Consider the following 21493-nt stretch of genomic DNA (forward strand, 5'->3'; position numbering starts at 1 on the left):
GCCGAGGTGGGCGGATTGCCTGAGGTCAGGAGTTCAAGACCAGCCTGGTCAACATGGTAAAACCTCGTCTCTACTAAAAATACAAAAAATTAGCTGAGTCTAGTGGCGCATCCCTGTAGTCCCAGCTACTCTGGGAGGTTGCAGTGAGCCGAGACCACCCCACTGCACTCCAGCCTGCGACAGAGCAAGACTCTGCCTAGAAAGAAAGAAAGAGCAGATAGAAGGTATAAGCCATTCTATAGATAGGTTGTAAAGGAAAACTGACTGAGACATTTCGAGCAAACAAGAAGAAGGATGAGGCTCACAGGTGTTTTGAGGAAAAGCATTCCAGGAAGAGTGAATGGCAAGTGCAAAGGCCCAGAAAGGGCAGAGTTGTTGATGTACACGAACAACAATGGCTGGGCAAATTTAGAAAGGGTGAGAGGAAATGGGTTAGAAGAAGCATACAGTATTGAGTGGCAAGATAAAATTGTGTTTTGCAAGCCATAGTATAGACTTTGCATTAACTCCTGAATGTGGCAGGGAGTTTTAGGAGGTTGCATACAAAACTATGATCTGATTTCCCTTACTTTCTAAGAGGATTATTTTGGCTGTTGAGTTGAGAAAAGATGGTTGAAAAGGGAGTTTTAAGAATGGAAGCAGGGGGCCGGGAGTGGTGGCTCACGCCTGTAATCCCAGCACTTTGGGTGGCTGAGGTAGGTGGATCACAAGGTCAAGAGATCGAGACCATCCTGGCCAACATGGTGAAACCTTGTCTCTACTAAAAATACAAAAATTAGCCAGTCGTGGTGGCATGTGCCTGTAGTCCCAGCTACTTGGGAGGCTGAGGCAGGAGAATCGCTTTAACCCAGGAGGCGGAGGTTGCAGTGAGCCAGGGGTGCAGGGATCGTGCCACTGCACTCCAGCCTGGTGACAGAGCAAGACTCCATCTCAAAAAAAAGAATGGAAGCAGGAAGACCAGTTAGTAAAGGCCTCCAGCAATCAGGATAGAAGATGATGGTGTCTCGAGGGGTGAAAATCATGAAGGACTTATTCTGGGAATATTTTGAATATTCAAATAGCTAATAGGGGATGTGAGAAACAAAGACAATCACGAATGATTCACCTATCTGGGTCTGGGGAAGTTAAAGTATGGATTTGCTTTTTATGGAGGTGGAGAAGACTGTAGAAGGTGCAGCTTACTGAGACAACAGCAGGTCTGCAGTGTGATATGTGTTAACTGAGAGGCCTCAAAAACATGTTAATATCCTTAGGAGAAATAAGTCTGGATTCTTTCAGAGGAAGATTCTAGACTGGAGAGATGAATTTGAAGTCATTAGCTTGTTGATATTTTCAACCATGAGATTAGACATTATTTACTAAGAAAGTTAAGGACAAGGAATTACAATGGTAAAAGATTACACGGCTGAGCAAGAATGAGCAAGGAGATTGAGAAAGGCACAGCCAGGGAGTTGATCGGAAAACCATGAGGAGGTTTTCAGGAGGGCCTCCTGAAATCCAAGGGCAGAATGTGTGGCAGAAAGGAGAGAATGACTGACTATATCAAATATTCCTCACAAATTGAGTAAGGATACAGTGGCTTGCAAGACCATACCTAATGATCTCTCATTTTTGGCCTCTTTACCTCATTTAATGACTTCTCTTTCATTCATCCACACTGATTCAACTATCATTTCAGGTAAAAACCTTTTCTTTACTGTGCCATTTGCCTGGAATGTTTTTCCCCCATATAACTGACTGACTTACTTCCTCAACTCTTTCAAGTTTTAACGAAAATGTTACCTTCTCAGTAAGGCCTCCCCTGAAAATTTGCCACCACAGCCCAACCCTGCAACATTCCTGGAGTATCTCACATGATTAATTATTCTCCATAGCATGTCTCACTTCAAAAATACCTTACATTCTATTTATTTATCTAATTATTATCTGTCTCCCTGCATCAGAATACAAACTACACTAGATTTTTACCTATTACATTCACTGCCACATCCTAGTATCTAGAAGATAACCGTAGTGGGGTCTCAAAATCATGTGATACAAAATGAATGAGAACTAAGCATTGGATTTAGCAATCCGGAGAGCATTTGTTACTCTGCCATGACTAATTTCCATGGAGTATTGAATACAGGAGCTGATTACAAGGGATTTAAAATATAAATGACAGGAGAGTAACTGGAGGTGATTATACATCTCTTTTACATAAATATGCTGTAGAGGAAAGCAATAAATAGGCTGGCTGTAGATCAATGTAGAATCAAGTGAGGGTGTTTGTTTTTATTTTTATTCTTGTTTGATTATTTTAAGATTGGGATAAACCATTTGAAAGTGAAAAAAATGCTGATTCAGAAGAGATTAGAGAGAAAAAAATTTTGGAGTGATAACCTTCCCTCAAGGAGGTGAGGGGCCTATGATCTAGAAGACACCAGATGCTTTGGCCTAAGAAAAATGCGCAATTCATCCACAATAAAAAGAGAAAAAGCAGGGATTATGCATGTTGATGCAGAGAGGTTGACAGATGAATAATGGAAATTTACAGAAATGCACTTCTGATTATTTCTAATTTCTCCCTAAAATAGGAAGCAATTTTTAACTCTATGGATAGAAATAGTGTTGGAAGATTGATAAGAGTTATGATATAGTAACCAACCAGGGGATGTAGAATAGTGAATGCCCCAGACCGTAAGCCAGCAAATTGTGGCTCTCAGGCTAAATCTAGGCCCTCATGGGTTTTTTGTAAATAAAGTTTTATTGGAACACAGAATATGTAAGTAATGGGCATTTATTTACATATTTCTATTATTGTTCTTGTACTATGAAGGTAGAGTTAAGTGGTTGCAACAGAAACCTCATGGCACATAAAACTTCACATATTTGGCCATGTGCAGTAGCTCATACCTATAATCCCAGCTAGTGCAATGGCTCACACCTGTAATCCCAACTACTTGGGAGGCTGAGGCAGGAGGATCACTTGAGCTCGGGAGTTTGAGACCAGATTGAGCAACATAGTTAGACCTCCATCTTGAAAACAAAAGAAAAGAAAAGAAAAAACTCACATTTTTGCTGTTTGGTCATTTACAGAAAAAAGATTGCCAACCCTGTTCTAGAAAAATGGAGTAGGTTTATTGGGGGTTCTGAGTGCTCACCTAAACTTAGGTGAGTCTCAGCATGTGTTTTACTCCAGCCACATTATGCCATGCAGGCTCAAGTGTGGAGGAATAGGCAGACAGCTGAATTAAATCAAGGTTGGCATCTCACCATGCTTGTTTAAGGAAAATAGAGGGTCAAAGGAGCTGAGTATTAGCCAAGGAAGTTTTTATCAATGATGAACTTGCAGTATAAGCTAGTTACTGGGGAAATTAAGGACGTAAGCGGAGTGAAAGACTGTAGGAGATCAATAGATATGTCCTCATGGAGTAAGAAAGCTGGAAATAGCAGATGGAAGATAGAAATTAGATACCTAAAAATTGGATTGTGCATGGTTTGCAATTATTAGAAACTGTGAGTTTTTAGGATTTCAGTGCCTAGGGTGGGATGGGGTCAAAACCATTGGAGGAGAAGAAACAAATACCAGCCTCTGCAACTGACTTGTCAAGGTATTTATATTAATATCTGAAGTCTCCTCTTGGCTTACCAGAAACCTCTCTTGTTACTTCAAGCATTAATTTTACACTTATATAAATCAATAGGTATTCTATTCAGAGAAATGTGAATGGTACCTGATGATGCTTGGGTATTAGTTAGTAGATGTTAAGAAACCAAGGGGAAAAGTCTTAAGCTATTTGTGTCAACTTGTATAAACAGGATAACTTTGATGTTAAAAATGTGTGTGTGTGTGTGTGTGTGTGTGTGTGTGTGTGTGTATGTGTATATATAGGGTTTTTTTTGTGTGTGTTTTTTTTTTTTTTTTTTTTTTTTGAGATGGAGTCTCACTCTGTTGCCCAGGCTGGAGTGCAGTGGCGCCATCTCGACTCACAGCAAACTCTGCCTCCCGGGTTCAAGCGATTCTCCTGTCTGGGGCTCCCGAGTAGCTGGGACTACAGGTGCCCGCCATCACACCTGGCTAATTTTGGTATTTTTAGTACAGACGGGGTTTCACCGAGTTGGCCAGGATGTTGTCGATTTCTTGACCTCGTGATCCGCCCACCTCGGCCTCCCAAAGTGTTGGGATTACAGGCGTGAGCCACTGTGCCCGGCCAAAACTGTGATTTTTCTACCATTTGCATTTATCACATCGTTAGCTCTAACCTACTTTGTGTACTACTTACAAGTTATGATCTAGGTGGCTTAGAAAGCATACTTACTTTTAAATCACGGAGGTGTCATTGGGGAAATTATTGTCCTATTAAGTTTCATTCTTGTGTTAAAGTAATTGGCTGAGTTATTCACACATTCCTTGAAGTGTTGTTAGTATTTCTTAAAACTCACTCCTTGTTTCTGGGAATCTTCTTTATATATCAAAAGGCTAGACTGACATCATCTTTTCTTTTGAGAAAGGTGATTAATAGATTAGTTAATAGGTGAACAGGTTTCTATAAAAAATAATAGACGTCAGAGTTAAATAATTTTAAAAGACCAGAAAAAAAATTTGCTAATTCTCAATGCTCATTTACTAGAAAACACAGAAGAACTTCATAGTGTATTTTTAGTGGATCATATGGGTAAGCCTTCACTGGCATGTCAACTAATATATTGGCCAAAATGGTAATGTTAATTTATTTATGACAAGTTGCAAAAATATTTCAGAGAAAAGAAATACCAATATCTTTGAGACACATCAAAAAATGTGGAGAGAGAGAAAAACAATAAATCTGGTGCTTAAAATCTGGTGCTTACATACACATAGTATCCTAAGTGATACCAAAAAATCACCTCTGCTCCATCTTCTGGTGCAATATTTTTTGATTATTGTTCTTTCCAATATACATGAAATGGTTTGGAGAATTTGACTCACACAGTTAGATTTATCTTCGAATATTATATTTCTATTAGGATGGCTTTCAAGAGACAAAAATAATTGTTGAAAAAAGTAAAAAAGCAAACATCGCAACACTTCTCTAAAGACAAAAATAGTTCCCATGTTTAAAATCAGAGCAGCGGTGTTGGGTAGCTGGATGGGATCAACTCCTCTGTCCATGGGTTCCAGGTTCTCGGAGACTGAAGAGTGTTCTCTTTAGTGTTCCAAGACCTGGACAACGAACACTTGCTCAAGAACCTAGAGTGGAAGGCAAAGAACCCTGAAGAAAACAGTATGTGCAGTCTCAATTATTTTTTGTATTTTTTACTTAACAGGCTGTTATTTCTTGGTCTAATTTGGGGTTTCTGTAGTTTTGACTTTTTAAAATTGTTCCTACATGAAATACATTGCTTCCAATAATATTACTCTTTTCTTTCTCTCCATTACTCAAAGAATAATAACAGAATTAGTTGGATTTACTCTTACCAGCTCTTCTCCTTTCTATTTTTTTAATTTTCCAATTGTTTGTTTATTTTTTAAATTTTGTTTGGTATTTCCAAATACTATCTATACAAGATTCCACAGATTAGCAATACAGTGGTCAAAATGATATTATTTCGGCCAGGCGCGGTGGCTCACGCTTGTAATCCCAGCACCTTGGGAGGCCGAGGCGGGCGGATCACGAGGCCAGGAGATCAAGACCACGGTGAAACCCCGTCTCTACTAAAAATACAAAAAAAATTAGCCAGGCGTGGTGGCGGGCGCCTGTAGTCCCAGCTACTCGGAGAGGCTGAGGCAGGAGAATGGCGTGAACCCGGGAGGCGGAGCTTGCAGTGAGCCGAGATCGCGCCACTGCACTCCAGCCTGGGTGACAAAATGATGTTATTTCATTTAATATTTTATTTCCTTATTCATTTAATAATGAGTTAAAGAATTGATTTCTCTCATTTTTAAGTTGTTTTCAATTTTATATTGCTAACCTGTGATGGGTTTTTGTGGTAAAGAGCCAAATAACCTAAAATGATCAGAAAGGTAAAATGTTTTTTGTAAGAAGAAACTCAAGGTCCTGGGCTTATTTAAGAAAATAAAAACACTCACATCTGAGCTAGAAGCATTTTATGCAGATTTGCCTCCATTGACTTAAAACAATCTTTTATCTGAAAACCTCATAGGAAACCAAAGAGAATTTCTTCAACATATTATAGTATAATTTAAACTTCATGGTGGTCATTATGTTTCTGCTACCAGGTTGCCTAAATGAAATATATTTTAAAATCACCTGTTTCTATTCTGTCTAAGGCAAATAAATAAAACAAAGATCTACTTGTTCTTTGAAGAAATCTGATATTTTTAAGTTTTAACATAAAGAAGGAAACTATTTACATGCAAGTTAGAGCTTAACTACACACATCTTATTCTCAAAGTAAGTAATTTCCTTAGGCTTAGTATTAACCTGAAAATTCTCAAAAGGAAATTACCTGCTTTAAGGATAAAATGCACATTTTTACAAAGAGAAATTGACTTTTCAGTTTTCAAAAATTATAATAATCTTATAATAATCCACTTTTTGTAAAGCATATATTATAAAATTGTTCATATTCATATTGTGTAGTATACAATTATTATGTTACGGATATTATAAGAATTTAATAAACACTGGAGTAAGAATTATCATTTAATAAGATATAGGTAGAAAGTAATTTTATTTTCTTAAAATAACTTTTAAAAATATAATTAAAATCCTTTGTCTACATCTACTTATAATTATTGTAGCTATTTCTAACATAAGTTCATGAGGTTTTCATGTTCCCATTCAAAGTAATATGTAGGTAGAGACTAATATAATTCCTTAAGCCTTATGAAAATTAGTATTTTTATTGATAACTATCTATCTTATTATTTTTAACTTGCCATAACTTCTAGTTTGGCCAGAAGAAATCAGATCTAAAACATACAAAGCCTAGAAAAAATGTAAATACATTTAAATTTCATTGCTCTCACCTTTGTATTTTGAAGCAAACCAAGAAAGCATTTTTCTTTCTGAATTGCATGAGGCTTTTTTTTTTCTCTGTTTGTGAAGTACTAAAGGAAACACAAAACAATAGAGATCAGACAAGAAAATGGCAGCACTCAGAAAAAGTTATCATTTTCTAAATAAAATAACCTCCAAAGTCTTTACTCCCTCTATCCAGCATTCTGATATTGAATATTTACGTACAGAATTGTCATTGAATTTTGACGTGTTAGGTCAGCTCTGCTGAAGTAGAATCATAAGGGGATGGCAACTATTGTACTTGAAAAGAGTTCACACACATAGGTAAGAGGAATAAACACAACAAAAAAGAAAAAAACAAATACACTGCAGAAGCTAATAATAAGTACACAAAGTACACAAGTGTATTTATTACATTTTGCAAGCACTTTGTTCTACATTTCAAAAACGCCACCATCAAGCTGTTGGCACATTTATGTACAAAACAGATTAATTGTAATGCCTGCTACAAAGCACTCTGTGAAAATACAAACTCTAATACCAGAAATAAAAGCCAAAAGTGTCAACATCATTACATAAGTTGAAAAGACAGTTTTAGAAATTATCACAAACCGTTAAGACATGGAACTGAAACACTATAATATAGAATTTAAAGAAGCCCATTAATACTTTTGCTGAATATCTGTAATAATGCATATATCAGAAAAATGTTGAACCAGTAAGATAATCTAAGCATAAAGAAAAGGAAGCAAAATGAACCCCAAATTAATTAAATAATACTACGGAATGCATAATCATGCCACAGATATCCCTAGTAGTACCCCCTACCTACTACAAGAACTTGTAAAATTACTGATGATGCATGACTAGTCATTGTACAAAGATTGTTTCACTCAATAAAGTTTTATTAGAAATGCAGTTACACTGAGAAAGGATTTCACAATGGTCAAATCAGTGCACAATACTACCTAGTTTTATACACTGACAAAAATGTCTTGTCAGGCTACATCATTTTAGAAGACACTTTACAGCATTCTTGTAGCATTAGAAATAAAAGAAGAGAGTCAAGGTTAAAACAAACACCAAATTTGGTCCAATAATACTGATTGCTCTTTTTTAAAATTCCTTTGATACAGGTACTTTTTATAAATGAATATGAATGAACATTCGGTTAAAATGACTTACTTGAAATAAAAACACAAATATATCACTACACTTTCAAACAATACATTCTATAGGGGCCTCTGACCACACTTTAGAAAACACTACAGGTAAACCAACATAGATTGGAAGGCTGCAAGCAAAGCTATTATATTAATGGAAGCCTTTTCAAATATATCATACACATTTTAGGAATAGTTTACAGAGGTGCAATCCATTAAAACTTTTAAAGTAGGTAAAACAACTTCCGAGGGGTTAGTGTGCTTATTTGTAATAAACCACCTTCATAAAGGTAATTAATTTTCCACATTAGCATATTAAAAGTTCCAATCCAGCCACTTCTTAAATCACAAAGAGATCATTCTTCAATAGTCTACAGTAGTTATTTCCATTAAAATTGTCTCTATATACTAAACTTTAAAAGGTAAGCCTGGTGTCACAATCTTAAAAAGGCAACTAGCCATGCATTAGCATTACTGTTTCTACATGCTCACAACATAAACATGAGTAATCTGAGGGAAATACCTTTTAAGAACATCAAGAAAAAGTACAATGTTAACAAAGATAAGAAGCACTTTTTTTTTTAAACCTACTCTTACAAATTTAGAAATTGCACCTTAGATTGATGAAAACATGAACCAGGGCCTATAGTAATATGGCCACTGATCTTCAGACAAAATTTCCATATTTCAAGAGTCATCATGATGTCATCTCTATCTATTGTTCATAATGTACAATGGTCCCTTTGAAGGTTACCTGTAGTTAAACTAGTTACCGAAATCAAAACTAAAAAGTATAAAAAGCTATTTTCTTTTCAAAACATAAGAAATAATGCAAAAGGTGTTATGTATAACACATGGGAAGTGGTTAAAAATCAAACAAATCTTTGCATTTGACAATGTTAGTATCTTTGATTTTACCGAACTAGTAAATGAGTTTGAGAAATTTCAAAAAAAAGGCTGGATAGGAGCTTGTAGAAAAGATCTGATTTACATCAATTTAATAAATTGGGAAATTAAGTGCTAAACAACAAAGAATTGTACTCAGGTGATTCATAAGTCACCTTACATATCATTGATGAGAAGCACTTTCATTTTGTTTTTTAAAGGTTGGATGGTTGGATGGCCCTTAGTTAAACACCAATGCATTCAAATGGTAGAAAGAACAGGAAGATGCATTTATGTGTATGCATTGAGCCGCTCTTTGGAGCGAGTGGAGTGGATGTCATGAAGCTCTTGCTCTTCCTTCGACTTGATGTCTTCATACTTCTGCATCCGGCAGGCGTCTTTCACATAGGCCCAGTTGGCAGACAGAACCATAAGGTAATGAACCTAATCAAAGACAAAAATAATTTATATTGGAAGTTTGTTCAGTGTCTTCATTACACTTTGCTATCTCGAAAGAAGTCTTCGAATTATAGATCTTTATAGGAAATGTTCACATATAAAATGGAACCAAAATTTCTTTGGTAATAGAAACAATATAAAATATATTTTTCATTCCTCCAACTATATCCCACCATATTCTTGGCACCGTTTCTTTCAGTATCTCTTTCTCTTTTTCAATTCTTGGAAGTAATCCAAAACTAATTCTTAATCTTTATGGGATGTTTCCTGCCCAATGTGTCCTCATTTGCCCAAACCACAGACGATTCATTTCATGTTCATGTATCTATGTTTTATAATCCATAAGCAGAAATATTCTCACATACCGTTTGTATCTAACTGACTTGAATTAATTGGAGGTTCTATCACCCCAATTAAAGAGAGATCATGGAAACCCCCAAATATACCTGTGGATTTGATTATCAGGTTAATTTTGCATATGATGAATTTTGTAGTTTCTTTTGTATTATAAACTACAGGAGATAAAATATTGTGTTATATGGATTTTTTATATGTATATACATTCACAAAAACTAGAATAGCGCCATGTTCAAAAAGCAAGCTCCTGGTTTGTCTTGAGTAATGAAGTTGCTGGAGAACTAAAGCTCCTTTATTTGACTTGAGTTTACCCAGTAATGAGACCGCTTATTTGTTTTTCTTTTCTTTCTTCCCTCTTGGTCCACAGGGGAGATAAAGCAGCTTTCCACATGATGAATTTTGATGAATAGGGAAGAGAAACTAAGTTGACAGTTATTTACTTTCTCTGAGTTTTAAAGGGTGGGCAATATTTTCATCCAACATTCAGAAAAATAGAACACTAAGATTTTGATAATTAGTAAACAGTACATTGAAAGAAGAGGCCGGCTGGTTCTAGAAAAGTACAGATGAACTCATCATTTGTTATGGCTGCATAGTATTCCATGGTGTATATGTGCCACATTTTCTTAATCCAGTCTATCATTGTTGGACATTTGGGTTGGTTCCAACTCTTTGCTATTGTGAATAGTGCCACAATAAACATACGTGTGCATGTGTCTTTAGAGCAGCATGAAGAATGCAATGTCAATTCTAAATAGTGAATATTGTGGTGTGTTCAGGTAGTCAACAAACAGCAAAAAACAAAACAATTTTGACACGGGATGTAAGGGAAAAGATGCATACCACTATAAATAACCTATTTTTAGAATTTTCTGTTTCCTCTGAAGTTTAGCATTTTGTTTAAGGAACATTGTAAGTCACCTGAAAGCGGGGGCTGTCAGTTATATTCTTGTACATTATGGCATTTACATAGTGAAAGCATAATCACTATATATATATATGGATTAAATAAGGCTTATACACATAATGAAGTTTATGCAGTATTTTGTTGCTGTAAAATATCAAGTGCTGTGGAGAGTGCTTAGTACATAGCAGATACACAAAATATTTGCCAAATAAATGAATATATTTTTCAATCTTCAAAAACTTTTCATAATATCTGAGAAAATGTGGCCCCCAAATTATTATTAAATATGTATAAGTGAGGCCGGGTGTGGTGGCTCACACCTGTAATCCCAGAACTTTGGGAGGCCAAGGCGGGTTGATCACTTGAGGTCAGGAGTTCAAGACCAGCCTGGCCAACATGGTGAAATCCCATCTCTACTAAAAATACAAAAAATAGCTGGGTGTGGTGGCACGTGCTTGTAATCCCAGCTACTCGAGAGGATGAGGCAGGAGAATGGATTGAACCTGGGAGGCGGAGGTTGCAGTGAGCTGAGATCACGATACTCTACTCTAGCCTGGGCAACAGAGTGAGACGCTGTCTCAAAAAAATACATATATATGTTTACATAATATGTATTATATATAAAATATATATTTTTATATTATATATATTTTACATACATGAGGAAGCACCTGTGATAGTGTGCTCAGAATGATGGTTTCCAGCTTCATCCATGTCCCTATAAAGGACATGAACTCATCATTTGTTATGGCTGCATAGTATTCCATGGTGTATATGTGCCACATTTTCTTAATCCAGTCTATCATTGTTGGACATTTGGGTTGGTTCCAAGTCTTTGCTATTGTGAATAGTGCCGCAATAAACATACGTGTGCATGTGTCTTTAGAGCAGCATGATTTATAGTCCTTTGGATATATACCCAGTAAGGGGATGGCTGGGTCAAATGGTATTTCTAGTTCTGGATCCCTGAGGAATCGCCACACTGTCTTCCACAATGGTTGAACTAGTTTACAGTCCCACCAACAGTGTAAAAGTGTTCCTATTTCTCCACATCCTCTCCAGCACCTGTTGTTTCCTGACTTTTTAATGATGGCCATTCTAACTGGTGTGAGATGGTATCTCACTGTGGTTTTGATTTGCATTTCTCTGATGGCCAGTGATGATGAGCATTTCTTCATGTGTTTTTTGGCTGCATAAATGTCTTCTTTTGAGAAGTGTCTGTTCATGTCCTTTGCCCACTTTTTGATGGGGTTGTTTATTTTTTTCTTGTAAATTTGTTTGAGTTCATTGTAGATTCTGGATATTAGCCCTTTGTCAGATGAGTAGGTTGCAAAAATGTTCTCCCATTCTGTAGGTTGCCTGTTCACTCTGATGGTAGTTTCTTTTGCTGTGCAGAAGCTCTTTAGTTTAATTATATCCCATTTGTCAATTTTGGCTTTTGTTGCCATTGCTTTTGGTGTTTTAGACATGAAGTCCTTGCCCACGCCTACGTCCTGAATGGTATCGCCTAGGTTTTCTTGTAGGATTTTAATGGTTTTAGGACTAACATTTAAGTCTTTAATCCATCTTGAATTAATTTTTGTATAAGGTGTAAGGAAGGGATCCAGTTTCAGCTTTCTACATATGGCTAGCCAGTTTTCCCAGCACCATTTATTAAATAGGGAATCCTTTCCCCATTTCCTGTTTTTGTCAGGTTTGTCAAAGATCAGATAGTTGTAGATATGCGGCATCATTTCTGAGGGCTCTGTTCTGTTCCATTGATCTATGTCTCTGTTGTGGTACCAGTACCATGCTGTTTTGGTTACTGTAGCCTTGTAGTATAGTTTGAAGTCAGGTAGCGTGATGCCTCCAGATTTGTTCTTTTGGCTTAGGATTGACTTGGCGATGCAGGCTCTTTTTTGGTTCCATATGAACTTTAGAGTAGTTTTTTCCAATTCTGTGAAGAAAGTCATTGATAGCTTGATAGGGATGCCATTGAATCTATAAATTACCTTGGGCAGTATGGCCATTTTCACAATATTGATTCTTCCAACCCATGAGCATGGAATGTTCTTCCATTTGTTTGTATCCTCTTTTATTTCATTGAGCAGTGGTTTGTAGTTCTCCTTGAAGAGGTCCTTCACGTCCCTTGTAAGTTGGATTCCTAGGTATTTTATTCTCTTTGAAGCAATTGTGAATGGGAGTTCACTCATGATTTGGCTCTCTGTTTGTCTGTGATTGGTGTACAAGAATGCTTGTGATTTTTGTACATTGATTTTGTATCCTGAGACTTTGCTGAAGTTGCTAATCAGCTTAAGGAGATTTGGGGCTGAGACAATGGGGTTTTCTAGATATACAATCATGTCATCTGCAAACAGGGACAATTTGACTTCCTCTTTTCCTAATTGAATACCCTTTATTTCCTTCTCCTGCCTGATTGCTCTGGCCAGAACTTCCAGCACTATGTTGAATAGGAGTGGTGAGAGAGGGCATCCCTGTCTTGTGCCAGTTTTCAGAGGGAATGCTTCCAGTTTTTGCCCATTCAGTATGATATTGGCTGTGGGTTTGTCACAGATAGCTCTTATTATTTTGAGATACGTCCAATCAATACCTAATTTATTGAGAGTTTTTAGCATGAAGGGTTGTTGAATTTTGTCAAAGGCCATTTCTGCATCTATTGAGATAATCATGTGGTTTTTGTCTTTGGTTCTGTTTATATGCTGGATTACATTTATTGATTTGCATATGTTGAACCAGCCTTGCATCCCAGGGATGAAGCCCACTTGATTATGGTGGATAAGCTTTTTGATGTGCTGCTGGATTCGGTTTGCCAGTATTTTATTGAGGATTTTTGCATCAATGTTCATCAAGGATATTGGTCTGAAATTCTCTTTTTTGGTTATGTCTCTGCCAGGCTTTGGTATCAGGACAATGCTGGCTTTATAAAATGTGTTAGGGAGGATTCCCTCTTTTTCTATCAATTGGAATAGTTTCAGAAGGAATGGTACCAGTTCCTCCTTGTACCTCTGGTAGAATTCGGCTGTGAATCCATCAGGTCCTGGACTCTATCTAGTTGGTAAGCTATTGATTATTGCCACAATTTCAGAACCTGTTATTGGTCTATTCAGAGATTCAACTTCTTCCTGGTTTAGTCTTGGGAGGGTGTATTTGTCGAAGAATTTATCCATTTCTTCTAGATTTTCTAGTTTATTTGCATAGAGGTGTTTGTAGTATTCTCTGATGGTAGATTGCATTTCTGTGGGATCGGTGGTGATATCCCCTTTTTCATTTTTTATTGCATCTATTTGATTCTTCTCTCTTTTCTTCTTTATTAGTCTTGCTAGCAGTCTATCAATTTTGTTGATCTTTTCAAAAAATCAGCTCCTGGATTCATTAATTTTTTGAAGGGTTTTGTGTGTCTCTATTTCCTTCAGTTCTGCTCTGATTTTAGTTATTTCTAGCCTTCTGCTAGCTTTTGAATGTGTTTGCTCTTGCTTTTCTAGTTCTTTTAATTGTGATGTTAGGGTGTCAATTTTGGATCTTTCCTGCTTTCTCTTGTGGGCATTTAGTGCTATAAATTTCCCTCTACACACTGCTTTGAACGTGTCCCAGAGATTCTGGTATGTTGTGTCTTTGTTCTCGTTGGTTTCAAAGAACATCTTTATTTCTGCCTTCATTTCATTATGTACCCAATAGTCATTCAGGAGCAGGTTGTTCAGTTTCCATGTAGTTGAGCGGTTTTGACTGAGTTTCTTAATCCTGAGTTCTAGTTTGATTGCACTGTGGTCTGAGAGACAGTTTGTTATAATTTCTGTTCTTTTACATTTGCTGAGGAGAGCTTTACTTCCAACTATGTGGTGAATTTTGGAATAGGTGTGGTGTGGTGCTGAAAAAAATGCATATTCTGTTGATTTGGGGTGGAGAGTTCTGTAGATGTCTATTAGGTCCACTTTGTGCAGAGCTGAGTTCAATTCCTGCAAATCCTTGTTAACTTTCTGTCTCGTTGATCTGTCTAATGTTGACAGTGGGGTGTTAAAATCTCCCATTATTATTGTGTGGGAGTTTAAGTCCCTTTGTAGGTCACTCAGGACTTGCTTTATGAATCTGGGTGCTCCTGTGTTGAGTGCATATATATTTAGGATAGTTAGTTCTTCTTGTTGAATTGATCCCTTTACCATTATTTAATGGCTTTCTTTGTCTCTTTTGATATTTGTTGGTTTAAAGTCTATTTTATCAGAGACTAGGATTGCAACCCCTGCCTTTTCTTGTTTTCCATTTGCTTGGTAGATCTTCCTCCATCCCTTTATTTTGAGTCTATGTGTGTCTCTGCACGTGAGATGGGTTTCCTGAATACAGCACACTGATGGATCCTGACTCCTTATCCAGTTTGCCAGTCTGTGTCTTTTAACTGGAGCATTTAGCCCATTTACATTTAACGTTAATATTGTTATGTGTGAATCTGATCCTGTCATTATGATGTTAGTTGGTTATTTGGCTCATTAGTTGATGCGGTTTCTTCCTAGCCTCGATGGTCTTTACAATTTGGCATGTTTTTGCAGTGGCTGGTACCGGTTGTTCCTTTCCATGTTTAGTGCTTCCTTCAGGAGCTCTTTTAGGGCAGGCCTGGTGGTGACAAAATCAGTCAGCATTTGCTTGTCTGTAAAGTATTTTATTTCTCCTTCACTTATGAAGCTTAGTTTGGCTGGATATGAAATTCTGGGTTGAAAATTCTTTTCTTTAAGAATGTTGAATATCGGCCCCCACTCTCTTCTGGCTTGTAGAGTTTCTGCCAAGAGATCAGCTGTTAGTCTGATGAGCTTCCCTTTGTGGGTAACCCGACCTTTCTCTCTGGCTGTCCTTAACATTTTTTCCTTCATTTCAACTTTGGTGAATCTCACAATTATGTGTCTTGGAGTTGCTCTTCTCAAGGAGTATCTTTGTGGCGTTCTCTGTATTTCCTGAATCTGAATGTTGGCCTGCCTTGCTAGATTGGGGAAGTTCTCCTGGATAATATCTTGCAGAGTGTTTTCCAACTTGGTTCCATTCTCCCCGTCATTTTCAGGCACACCAATCAGACGTAGGTTTGGTCTTTTCACATAGACCCAAATTTCTTGGAGGCTTTGTTCATTTCTTTTTATTCTTTTTTCTCTAAACTTCCCTTCTCTCTTCATTTCATTCATTTCATCTTCCATCAGCGATACCCTTTCTTCCAGTTGATCGCATCTGCTACTGAGGCTTCTGCAATCTTCGCGTAGTTCTCGAAACTTGGCTTTCAGCTCCATCAGCTCCTTTAAGCCCTTCTCTCCTTGGTTATTCTAGTTATCCATTCTTCTAATTTTTTTTCAAAGTTTTTAACTTCTTTGCTATTGTTTTGAATTTCCACCCGTAGCTCAGAGTAGTTTGATTGTCTGAAGCCTTCTTCTCTCAACTCATCAAAGTCATCCTTCGTCCAGCTTTGTTCCATTGCTGGTGAGGAACTGCGTTCCTTTGGAGGAGGAGAGGTGCTCTGCTTTTTAGAGTTTCCAGTTTTTCTGCTCTGTTTTTTCCCCATCTTTGTGGTTTTATCTACTTTTGGTCTTTGATGATGGTGATGTACAGATGGGTTTTTGGTGTGGATGTCCTTTCTGTTTGTTAGTTTTCCTTCTACCAGACAGGACCCTCAGCTGCAGGTCTGTTGGAGTTTACTAGAGGTCCACTCCAGACCCTGTTTGGCTGGGTGTCAGCAGCGGTGGCTGCAGAACAGCAGATTTTCGTGAGACCACAAATTCAGCTGTCTGATAGTTCCTCTGGAAGTTTTGTCTCAGAGGAGTAACCGTCCGAGTGAGGTGTCAGTCTGTCCCTACTGGGGGGGTGCCTCCCAGTTAGGCTGCTCAGGGGTGAGGGACCCACATTAGGAGGCAGTCTGTCCATTCTCAGATCTCCAGCTGCGTGCTGGGGGAACCACTACTCTCTTCAAAGCTGTCAGTCAGACAGGGACATTTAAGTCTGTGGAGGTTCCTGCTGACTGTTTGTTTGTCTGTGCCCTGCTCCCAGAGGTGGAGCCTACAGAGGCAGGCAGGCCTCCTTGAGCTGTGGTGGGCTCCACCCAGATCGAGCTTCCTGGCTGCTTTGTTTACCTAAGCAAGCCTAGGCAATGGCGGGCGCCCCTCCCCCAGCCTCGCTGCTGCCTTGCAGCTTGATCTGACTGCTGTGCTAGCAATCAGCGAGACTCCATGGGCATAGGACCCTCCGAGCCAGGTGCGGGACACAGTCTCGTAGTGTGCTGTTTTCCAGGCCCGTTGGAAAAGCACAGTATTTGGGTGGGACTGACCTGATTTTCCAGGTGCTGTCTGTTACCCCTTTCTTTACTAGGAAAGGGAACTCCCTGACCCCTTGCGCTTCCCGAGTGAGGCAATGCCTCGCCCTGCTTCGGCTCACGCACAGTGCACTTCACTGACTGTCCTGCACCCACTGTTTGGCACTCCCTAGTGAGATGAAACCGGTACCTCAAACAGAAATGCAGAAATCACCCGTCTTCTGTGTCGCTCAGGCTGGGAGCTGTAGACCGGAGCTGTTGCTATTCGGCCATCTTGGCTCCACCCCCCGAAAGTGTTCCTTTCACCAATACATTAGATAGATATTGGCACCATGAGGAAAATAAATAAATTCCAATTCATTCACCGTCTTTACATATTGACTCAGCTGTCACAGTCGTGAGGTTACTGGGAGTCCTTCTAGGACTCTAGACTACTCATCCTCGAGGATACAAACACAGACTGAAGATATTGGCTGCAAAAGCTATTACTGATGCTCAGAGCACTTGCTCAGGGTTGATATTTGGCATTCCAGTGGGCATACTGGAACTCATGCCAAGTTAGAAAGGAGGAGACTGGCCCTGGCACGTGGTAGATCCTCCTCACTGGGGAAAAGCTTGATGTCTTAAAAGAAGATCTAAAGACTGGCTCTTAATATTTCTGAAGCAAATTAGATATAGAAGACATAACTTGAAACTACTGACATTTTTTTTTAATAACCTAATTTGTTTTTCATAAATGACTCTATATGGCTTTTTAATGTTCTTAGTTAAGGAAAAAAAATAAATCAAGGAATTGATTAGATTACTCACAGTGTCACATTGGTATATACATATATGCTACAGAAATAATTTTTATATTTATAGTAATCCAATTTCTAAAATCCTAATGAATTGCTATTTTTGTTAATGTTCTCAATATGGTAATAATAGTATTTCTTGGGGCTTAGCCTTGTTGTTGACTTACTTACTTTCCCATTGTTTCCCCTGCTTTTTTTAATCTGATGAAATAAATGTGTTTTACATGGACTTCAAACTTTAGAGATAGTTTATCATCTCTACAGGCAAATAGCTCTGGAATTCACATTGAAAACCAAGCACCAGTGCTTTGAGGTCTTACCATAGCAATGACTGCTGCCCCAGCTCCAGCAAGCGCCACAATAAACAAGTGGAAGGTCATGTTCAGCTGCAACGGAAACCACAGAGAATCAAAAGGTGTCAGAGTTACAGGTAGAAGAGAGGTCAAGATTGCTGCTGTCTTATAAACGAGACTTTGTACATCTTAAATAAAAGCGAGCCTGTGATTAATCACCCATCTGGTTAAAACAGATTATTGCAATATATTTTCCCCTGCAAATCATTTAAATCCTTTCAACTTCATCATTACACCATAATTTCATTATAAAGATGAGACAATGATTAATAATGATGGTTTTCATCAGTAACATTATAACAATATAAGGAGGGCTATGCTGTCTTTAAAAATAACTTCATGTTTTCAGCCTTCATTAAAATGAGTTTCCAGAAAATTTGAAATAGTTATTATAATTTTTATTGAAATAAGCAGAGCATCTAATTCTTATTTATCCTCTACTCCCCCTGAATAACACTACTTCAGGTAAAATTGCCTCTGATAGAATAAAGGGAAAAGTCAATATAGATTTAGTTTTAATACATTATCCAAATAATAAAATGAATGCTAAAATTCTGACAAAATTAAAGGCTGAAAAACACTCACCTCAGTAGATTCACACATCCTCAAGAAATTCTCAGAGACAGTACAAATTTTCTTTTCCTCTCCAATTGTCACAATTCCTACAATGTGTGGAAAATGACAGTTTAGCACTATAAATGTTTTGAAGAGCCAAAAGAGAAAAAAATGAAAGTTTTTGCTAATCAAATCTAAGCAAGTTCCATTTTATCTTATGTTATGTTATAGTGGAAAAATTATCTAGCTTTCATTGTGGATAATAACTATGCACAGAGTTATGAATATAATATGCAAGACTATTTAGCCCTCAAGCAATTTAACTAATTTCAATCTGAATTCAATTGAATCTCACCACCAGAATTTCCAGACTCAATTATAGCCAGTTTATTGGTTTGGTCCATTAATGTGATAGTATAGGCATCACAATTATTTTGTTAACTATGCCCCGGACTGTGCTGAAGTCAGGATCTAAATTTGTTCAGCTGGTGCAATGCTTCTGTTAATCTATAAAAGCATACGGCCCAAAGGAGTACTTTTTTTTCTGCCAATATTGCAAACAATGCTATTAGTAGCAGGAAATCAAACGTTGCCATTTCACTTCTATTTACCCTTGTTCCAGTTGGTTCATAGACCAGCTGCATTAGAATCACCTAGGAAATTGTCAAAAATATGTATTTTTAGACTCTAACACAAAACTGATAGATGGGAATCTATGAATATTAGGCCTAGAACACTGCATTTTTAAAATGAGCACAGAGGCAATTCACTGGCATGTCTCTTTGTCTCATCTTAGAGAGCAAAAGTAACCAAGTTCATCCGATCGTGGCTCTTTACTTTTATTTTCTGACCTCTTGAAGTGCTAAACACATACAGGCATGATAAAACACATTCAGGACATTCTAACACCTAAGATTTTAGCATTTGCTGCTCTTTAGTTGTTGTTGTTGTTGTTGTTTTATTTTTATGGTTTGTTTTGTTTTGTTTGAGACGGAGTCTCACTCTGTCACCCAGGCTGGAGTATAGTGGTGCAATCTCAGCTAATTGCAGCCTACGCCTCCCGGGTTCAAGTAATTCTCATGCCTCAGCCTCCAGAGTAGCTGGGATTACAGCTGCACGCCACCACGCCCAGCTAATTTTTCTGTTTTTAGTGGAGACGAGTTTCACCATGTTCACCAGACTGGTCTCAGACTCCTGACCCCAAGTGATCTGCCCGCCTCAGCCTCCCAAAGTGCCGGAATTACAGGTATGAGCCACGGTGCCAGGCCTTCTTTATTTAGTTTTAATATGTATATGTATTTACATATTCTTAGTTTTATGGGGTGTTATCAACTATCCCTCTCTTACAGAGCTGCTGTTTTTAGTAGAGACGAGTTTCACCATGTTCACCAGACTGGTCTCAGACTCCTGACCCCAAGTGATCTGCCCGCCTCAGCCTCCCAAAGTGCCGGAATTACAGGTATGAGCCACAGTGCCAGGCCTTCTTTATTTAGTTTTAATATGTATATGTATTTACATATTCTTAGCTTTATGGGGTGTCATCAACTCTCCCTCTCTTACAGAGCTGCCGCTATTAGTTTCTCCTTTGCCAATAGTTTGTGGAATCTATTTCAGTGTGAAAAATCTATTTGCAGTAAACAAACACAGAGATCCCTCTCTACAGCCTTTCCTTTCTGCCAAGATGGTTCTAAGAGTGGGTACAAATTTAAAAGGGTTCTCTCATGAGATTTCCTCCCTAAAAAATCACCATTGTTGAAAAAGCTTCCAGTCAAGGCTCTCTCTCTTCATAGTAATCCATTACAGACTTTATTTTGTGGAATATTTATGTTGTGCTTACCTTTCCTTATCCATTTCTCAATTCACGTTTTCAGCAAAACACCTAGAAAGTGTTGCCTAACCTCATTGCAATTCCTTTCCTTTCATTTCTACTTAAATCCTCTCAAGTCAGATTTTGCCCCAACCCCCCTCCATGGAAATGTTTCTCATAAAGATCACTAATGACCTCCAAGGATTAATTCTCAGTTTTCATCTTCTTGCAAGTTGACAGTATTAAACACAGTTGATGCCCACCTTTTCCTTCATGCTCTCTTCATTTGGCTTCTAAAATCTGCAGTTTTCAGTTTCTGCCTTTCTGATCTCATTGGATCCTTCTTCTCATATTTTTGTCTGTTGCCTCCTCTTCTCTCTAACCTCTTAAGTTGCAGCTTCCCACCCTTCACTGCTCAGCCTTTTTTCTCCCATGCATATCTCATCCAGTCCCAGATATTTAAATATTATCAACAACTCCTAAATCTATGTGGCCATCCCATATCTCTCTCCTGAAATCAGGATTCATATATCCAATTTCTTATCTGACCATTCTATTTGGATTTCTAATAAGCATTTTTTAAAAACTTCTGCTCTTCTCCTTTGCTGGCTCCACTTCCAAGCAAACACTTCTCATAGCCTTTCCTATCTTTCTTGATAGCAAATCTTACCAGTTGCTCAGTCAAAAGAAATTCCTCCTTGAATTCTGTTTTTTCCCCCCCAAACCCTACATGCAATCTATCAGGAAATTCAGCTGCCTCTATGTTCAAAATACATCCATAATCAGACCGATTCTTCCCACCTCCCTTGCCATCTCCTCATCCAAGCCACCAAAATCTCCCACTTGGATTAATACAATCATTTGCTAACTGGCTTCCTTGCTTCTACCCTTCCTACAAACCATTCTTCAAGTAGCAGCTAGAGTAATCCTTCTATTATTAGTCAGACCGCCTCCTTCCTCTGCCAAAATCTGTAATGACTCTCTACTCC

At 38.0% G+C, this 21493-nt stretch overlaps 1 protein-coding gene across 2 annotated transcripts in view; it reads right to left on the minus strand.

The window, feature by feature from the left end:
* Positions 1 to 7323: 7323 nt before the first annotated feature.
* Positions 7324 to 21493, minus strand: part of GPM6A (glycoprotein M6A) — a 383459-nt gene continuing 369289 nt past the window's right edge. For both annotated transcript variants that reach the window (XM_055276464.2, XM_055276463.2), the window contains exons 5-7: positions 18728 to 18804; positions 18110 to 18175; positions 7324 to 9439 (exon numbers count right to left, since the gene is read on the minus strand). In XM_055276464.2, coding sequence (XP_055132439.1) covers positions 9287 to 9439; positions 18110 to 18175; positions 18728 to 18804 — 296 coding nt within the window. In that variant the 3' untranslated portion in view covers positions 7324 to 9286. The remainder of the gene's footprint in view (positions 9440 to 18109; positions 18176 to 18727; positions 18805 to 21493) is intronic.

Source organism: Symphalangus syndactylus, chromosome 4 (assembly GCF_028878055.3).
Source record: "Symphalangus syndactylus isolate Jambi chromosome 4, NHGRI_mSymSyn1-v2.1_pri, whole genome shotgun sequence".
Taxonomy (NCBI): domain Eukaryota; kingdom Metazoa; phylum Chordata; class Mammalia; order Primates; family Hylobatidae; genus Symphalangus; species Symphalangus syndactylus.